Genomic DNA, 7,303 nt, shown 5'->3' with positions numbered 1-7,303 from the left:
AACTGAGCCAACAGCTTGAAGGAGCGCTTCAGAGGCTAAGTCGAAAACAACCAGGAACTAAATGCTTCCTTAAAATGATCTGCGTCACATGTCACACATTTGACCAAATGATTGTCAATGAAAGTGTGAAGGAGTGTGAAATGTAGTTTGGGCTGATACTGTTAGAGGAAACAGCTCACTTGTTTGACTACAATTTAATGGACTGATCTATTTTCTGGCCGGAAGCTGATGTTGTGGCACACAACTGTATCAAGCTAGACTCCGTAGAGGAGTTTTCCGGTTGCACCTTTTCAAGTAAAACCTGTATGAGCAACAACACTTTCATTACAGTGTATCCTAAACGCCATTGGGAAGTTTTCTGTCAGATTTTCTCTAGGTGTACAGATAACACCTAGTGCTTCACAAAAAATACTTGTACTGTACACGTCAAACCCTGTTTATATAATTAACATGCCGGAAGTGTTTTAATTTGAAGCCGCGCTAAGCCGTGGGCGCGTCGTGCTTGACGCGGCTCCTGAGTGGGACAAGTGAAGTTCATCTTACAGCTGGTGATGGCGGATGCTGTTGACAAAGACACCATGACGAATTACCACATAGCGTCTGAGAAAATTAACCCAGAGGCCAGTCGCTATCCGTACTGCATCGTGTGGACACCTATCCCCGTGCTGTCGTGAGTGTTGCTGTCGGGGCGGCTTTAAACCTCTGGACTGGGACGAAGAGCCAGCTTTAACTTACTAGCTTAGCCCGCTAGCACACAGACACAGACACAGACACACACACACACACACACACACACACACATACATACACACACATACACAAACATACACACACACACACACACCGTCCTGTTGCTGCTCTTCTCCCAGGACAGGCTGCAGTCATGCGGCCCTGCTGGTACCGGGAGGACAGTTACTGTTATATTTTAATCCTAATTATCTGTAAAAAGACCAGAATTATAAAGACAGTTAACACCAAGCAAACAAACAAATAAACACATACTGCAGAGTTGTATCGTCAGGAGCAAATCTGTTGCCAACATAATGTTTGCCAACTATTTTAATTCAGATGTTTTCAAAACTCACAGTGTCACAGTGATGCTTCTGGGTGAATTTAGTCAGTAGCGCTGGTTCTCAAAATGTGTGTGTATGGTAGAAACTAGATAAAGCCATACCTTATCCTTTATAATGCTGCACTCAATAGTCCTGTACCAGTTCAACAATATAACAGAGCCCTGTGTGAACGGCGTCCTGCTGCATGTTTCCAAGTTATGATCAGTGACAGATGTGTCTGTTTAGGTCCTAGAGGCAAGACAGCTGGGCTTGACACTGGGGGGTTACTGGTTTGATTTTCTGAGCCAGATGAGAAGGTATTTCAGGAAAAGGGGAACCTATCTCACATTATATGTGCGTTTGAGCCCTACTCTAACTGCTCTGGGTTTAGATATAGCACAGAGATGCTACTTTTATGACGGAACATGAACTTAGCATTTTTTGTTGTTTTTCAGATGGCTGCTTCCATTTGTTGGCCACATGGGAATCTGTACCTCCACTGGAGTCATCCGGGACTTTGCTGGACCTTACTTTGTCTCGGTGAGTAATGACTGTGTCACTGTGAGGTTTACACACTTTGGTGTTGACAAAATGCAGTCTATATTGTTTTTACTGCATGTAAAGAACATGCAGGCAGCATAAAACAGTGGCTGTACTGTAGCACAATAGATTGTTGTTGCTTAGAACATATTCCACTAGTGACTCTGTTTTACATCAGAATATTTTAAAACGTCCAAAGAAAGTTGCTATGAGTGTAACAATAGAAACATTCAGTGAGCCTAGATGAGTTAAAGAAACATGGGGACACAAATTATTGTTCCTACAAATAGGTTTGAAACAATATACGGCATAAAACATTTTCACTTTTTTGCAGGAAGACAACATGGCTTTTGGAAGACCAACCAAGTAATTTTTCCTTTTTTTTTTTTTTAAGTGAGCATGTTACTACAGAGAAATAGTAATAGAGCCGAACTTGTGCTACACAACAATACAGTTTGTTTTTTAACTACAGGTACTGGATGCTTGATGTTAGCAAAGTCTATGCCAGTGGCTCCAACGCCTGGGACACGGCAGTGCACGATGCTTCGGAGGAATATAAACACAGGATGGTAAATAAGTGGTTTTTTTGTGTCAGGTCTTATATTCATCTTTGGGTGAAGGAAACATTGGTAACAATTTGTAATAATCTTATTTTCTAAATAGCACAACCTCTGCTGTGACAACTGTCACTCTCATGTTGCCATGGCTCTGAATCTGATGCGATACGAAAACAGCACCTCATGGAACATGGTCAACCTCTGCCTCCTTGCTCTGATTCATGGAAAGCATGTCAGGTGAGAAGGGGTAGCATGTGCAGTCTGGGAAAATATCATATGCTATGTGTTAGACTGATGTGTGGGGAGGAATACTACATCAATGGCCCAGCTACAGCAAAGGTGGCTGACCTATAGAAGGCTGGGTGAATCCAGGCTGCAGAGGGGATTTAGCTGCATTTTTCAGTTCTCCTCATGCATGTCTTACAGAACAAATACACTTTTCTTTTAATCAATACAGCAGTCTACACAGGCTGGACAATGGCTCGCATTTCACGGGTCCTTTTAACAAAGCATCGTCATGAACTGAAGAGTATTTTTTTTGCTTCAAGTCTATTCTACATCCTGTGCAGACACAGATAGAGTACTTAAGCTGCTGCTCTGCTGATGTGCTACTTTTACTGTGCTGCATGTGTAGACACTATCTCAGAGTGAGAGTGAGAGAGAGAGAAAAAGAAAGACAGACAGAAAGAAGACCCCTGTGGACATTAGCTGCTGCAGTTACGGTTGTCTTGTGTGGTAAAGACTAGATAAGCAAGCATTAATAAGTTAAAGTAAATATCATTGTGATTACCATCTTCAGTCCAAAAGTGTCTGAATGCTGTTGACCTTAAAAGCAGTGTAATCGGCGCTGGTAGGCAAGGCTAAAGATTATATATGAGCTTTCTCAATGGGATCCTTGTGCATGATTTCAGCGATATTCCTTATGTTACAGGACACAAGAAAGAGCAGCCTGAAGTGTTAAGTGTATAAAGGACATTCCTCTAGAAGGCCGTTTACAGTTGTAGCATGGACTACACATCCTGTGACTCTAGGAAGATTGTTAGAAAAAAAGTACGGGTTTGATCATATAAGACAAAAGGCAACATTCACCATTTTCCTATGCTGCATCCATGTGGAAAACTACATCAGACATTGACAGCTTTGATACTCTACTCTAAAGACATTGTTAAAGTTATTGTGAAGTAAATTATGTTATGAAGTCAGTTACATAAACACTTTGAATTGAGACATTTTTACATACTGCCCAGGACTAAGGAGAAACTAAATATAAAGATACTTTCTTAAGATCTGTGTAACTAACTGCTCCAGCATGTACAGTTAGCTCTTTCCATTTGTACCAGCCTTCCAGCAGGGGTAATTGCGGTAGTAACCTGATAAAGTGTCATCAGGACATAGCATACTGAGACAGTTCTCATTGTTACAGCAGCCACAGGGCTACCAGTGGCTTGTATACTCAGGGCACTGAGTGGGAGGAAATTATAACAAAATTAGAGGAGCTTTCTGTTTTTACCCCATGTTGTACCCCTGTGCTTAATGTAATGTCGTGTTTTCTCACCTTAATTTTTCTGTCTCCTATCTGTGTGGCATCCCTACTTCATCCAGCTGTGTAGGCTTTCTGAAGACCTGGCTGCCTTTCCTGATGCTGATGGGCATCATCCTTACAGTGGCCCTGGCCCTTAATCTCCGGTGACCTGTGAGTCAGTTTAAGGACGCAGTGGAACCCCTGCAGGTCGGCTGTGTGGTTGACCTTTTACACAGCAAGGAGCAAATGTAACCGAGGATATACTCACCTCCAAGAGAATATTGAACAGGGAGTTCCAACACTGGCATACTAACTCACACTGGGTTTGTGGAAAGCAGGCAGCCTGTTACTGACATTACAGTGGTGACGCTGGGATACCCTGGAAATTCATTTATATTCAGTTATTTTGAGAGAAGGGACTGAACATTCCCCACCACCAATAAGACCAGAACCACACTAATACATTTATGGAGTATAATTCCTGAAAGGCCGACAGGAGATTTAAGGCTACAACCACCTGCAACATGTAGATACTGTGTAGCTGGAACATACAAAGTTGAGGGAAACACATCCATGCCTTGCTTTCAGAGTTTGACGACCCTATTTGGGGCGTTATGTGATAATTCAGTGCTTCCAGAGTGCCATTTATACTGGGGAGCACAAACATGTAATTAGATGCCTTTCTAGTGAATTTAGCGCATCTCATGCTTGAGCATCTTGAATATGCCAGGGCAGTTTGTATTTTCATGCATTTTTTTAAACTTGTCTTCATACGATATCACCTCAACAGGTTTACAATAAGTATTTTCATACCTTTTAACTATAGACAAACATTGCAGTGGTTGTAGCAACCTCAGTGAATGTGGCTGTGGAATACCTAGAGAAACCAACAGAGCAAAGCTCCTCCTCTGGTTGTCTATACCTGTGCCAAATGTAGGATGTGAGACCTTGAATATGTAACTTGTTCTTCAGTGGAACAGCTCATGGATGCCTCTGATCTTAGGGAACAAAAGCCTGTTAGAGCTATAAAAACTGATCTCATTAATTTGTTTATCCTGAGAGCTGTTGTGTTTGTAATTACTAATGTTGATTTTATGGAAGGAGCAAGAGTCTGCCTGAAAATGATCTTTCTAACAGATCCTTTATGTATTTTCAGTTTTGTAGTTTTTGTGACATGCTTTAAAAAAAAAAAAAAAAGTTAATTCCACATGATGGTTGGCACTTGAAATCCGTTGCCATGGCTGTGGTGAGTAGATTCAAATCCCCTCATTGTTTGCAATCGAACAGAAAAAAGTGTTGAGACCAGTCTTTGTCCACGGAGCTGCCAGAAGCAGCAGGTAGCCCGGATCCTCAGGTTTTTCACGCTCACCAAGCCCTGCTGAAGATACCCAGTTTCCCCCAGCACCTCACTAGCGTCACTCCTGCTGGTTTCCACCTCTGCAGATCAGACTGGAAGGTCGTTGTGAAATGTCAATGCTGTTTCACAAAGCTTTGATATGTAGTGGCCAACATCCTGCAATAATCCAAAGTAGATGTCTTTTAGGTGTGCGCTTATAAATTACAATCAGTTTTCTGTGGTAAGGGTGTAATGCTATGTAGGGCTAACACTGTTAGTTTTCTAAACTTTTCTCATGGGGCTTCCTCACCACAGATATTCTGTGGCCTCGTGCATTTCACCCATGTTGCCTGTAAATATTCAAACACACATTATACTGTATACCAGGTGCTCTTTATATACTTTTCAAACTTGATTGCGTACACTGCAATTTTATCCTCTGAATAATTTCCATTGTAGTTTTTGTTTTCTCTACGCCACTGTCACTATCATCTCTGCTTTGCATTGAAGCAGATCTGTGCCTGAATCAATGTGCGATTGTGTGTTCGTCATGCACACAGTGATTAGAGAGCATGTTATTGCATGCCAGCATGTGTGTATTGCATGCATGCAAGAATCTGAGAGAAAAGTTTGACTCATACTGTGGCTTCTTGATTTTTTTAATCTAATGGCAGCCAACTGTCGAATGATTAGTTTTGTATTGCCCCATATCTTTCTCTTAATCTCTTTTAAGTTTTGTGATTGCTGATAAACCATAATTACAGTAATAATAAATTAGACTCTAACATTCATTTAAATGCAATAGTCTGTAAACCTATGTACTTCCAGATTTATTTTGTCAAAGCATTAAAACAAGGAGACAAAAGAAAGAAACTGAGATTCTCTCAAGTTAAAATATTAAAAGTATCTATATATTGACAATATTTTAACCTTTTTACTGTGACACTTCAATGGTGTTTTTACTTTTAAAAAATGCCACTAGTGCTAAGAAGTAATTAGCTTTTGTTAAAATACATTTTGCATTTGTTTAAGCATGAAATCTGAAAATATGTCTAATGTCTAAGCTATAGTGACATTTTACATCTGAAATTGACCTGCATAAACAAACAGAAGAGTAAAAATCCCTTTGGTTTTCTGAAATTGTGCAAGATAATGAGAAATGGGACACAAGTTGTGTTTGTATGTAACTTTTCTTTAGTGAAACAGCTCATTTGTTAATTTTGTTTTATTAAAATGATATTAAGGAATAGCCTGTTGAGAACAACATAAAACTCACATTGCCATGTACTACTTTTGATACTGTATATCCAAATATATGCATATTTTAGGACCAGAGATAGAAATTGTGAAGATAAATAGTGGTGTGCATGAGCAAGAATGGAACATTCAATGGAGATCATTTGAATGGTTTTAGGTGTTGCCTGCTGCGTTGCCTTGTATCCAAGAGTCAGGTCCAGGAATGTGGAGACCAGAGATTTGGTCTGTCGACAAAAGACATTTGGGATGCTATTATCAGTGCCGCTGTTCATATATACTTACACCAGTCAGAAATTTCCCTCTTTGGTTTCTCAAATTCATAAAAGATATTTTATGCTGCACATCATATAGTCCACAGGGAATTTTAGGACTCCTTTAAATGACTGTGTGAACTCTGAATGTGTTTATGACTTATAGCTATAATACCAATAAAGATGTCTATTATTGTAGATTTGTGTGTGTGTCTGTGTGTGTGTGTGTTGGGAGGGGGGGAGTATTTATTTTCTAATCAAGGCTGTCAGCTCTTAAAGCTCTTTGACCATAAAAGACAACGTCCCTTCCTGCTCCTCATGTTGCTCCTCTTCTACAAAGCACTAATCATTAGATGCTTTCAGAATATACACTAGTGACGGGAAGCCGTCACAGCTTTGATGCTCTACTCTAAAGTCGCTAAAAGTCCCACTTGGTGGCCATTACCATGCAGAGCATCATGGTATTCAAGAACAGGGATCAAAGACTTTGCTGTCCGGACCCCAAGCAGTGCTCCCCCTTCTCTGCCGCACCACCTGGGTAGGTAGGAATGACCGGTGGCGTCCCATTCACCAAGCACCAGTGGTGAAGTTAAAGCACTCATTACATTTAGGAGCAATTTACACCGAAAAGCCTTTAAACCCAAATGTCACTGCTGTGTTTGTCTCGCTTATTGTAGAAAACAACGTGCGCAATTTTTTCATTTTTCTAATTCTCGGATCTACATTTAGCTTTAATATTGGCCTGAGAGACGGTGGACAGGATGAGGAAAACAAGAGTCGGAAGCGAA

At 40.6% G+C, this 7,303-nt stretch overlaps 1 protein-coding gene across 1 annotated transcript; it reads left to right on the top strand.

Moving 5' to 3' along the window:
- Nucleotides 1-513: 513 nt before the first annotated feature.
- Nucleotides 514-5,647, top strand: tmem222b (transmembrane protein 222b). The gene is made up of 6 exons (XM_026300795.2): nucleotides 514-670; nucleotides 1,508-1,592; nucleotides 1,927-1,958; nucleotides 2,065-2,161; nucleotides 2,256-2,386; nucleotides 3,752-5,647. Exons 1-6 carry the CDS (start codon nucleotides 552-554, stop codon nucleotides 3,837-3,839), a joined length of 552 nt encoding a protein of 183 aa, XP_026156580.1. The 5' UTR covers nucleotides 514-551; the 3' UTR covers nucleotides 3,840-5,647.
- The last annotated feature ends 1,656 nt before the right edge of the window (nucleotides 5,648-7,303 follow it).

The sequence above is a fragment of the Mastacembelus armatus genome, chromosome 11, assembly GCF_900324485.2.
Source record: "Mastacembelus armatus chromosome 11, fMasArm1.2, whole genome shotgun sequence".
Taxonomy (NCBI): domain Eukaryota; kingdom Metazoa; phylum Chordata; class Actinopteri; order Synbranchiformes; family Mastacembelidae; genus Mastacembelus; species Mastacembelus armatus.
The sequence above is the reverse complement of the archived record's forward strand: the minus strand, read 5'-3'. Positions and strand labels throughout refer to the sequence as shown.

Excerpts from the sequence above, each read along its gene's own strand:
- tmem222b (XM_026300795.2), top strand. The coding sequence starts at position 552 with ATGGCGGATGCTGTTGACAAAGACACCATGACGAATTACCACATAGCG. Across the intron at positions 671-1,507 it reads ACACCTATCCCCGTGCTGTC|ATGGCTGCTTCCATTTGTTG; the intron begins GTGAGTGTTGCT and ends GTTGTTTTTCAG. Across the intron at positions 2,387-3,751 it reads ATTCATGGAAAGCATGTCAG|CTGTGTAGGCTTTCTGAAGA; the intron begins GTGAGAAGGGGT and ends TACTTCATCCAG.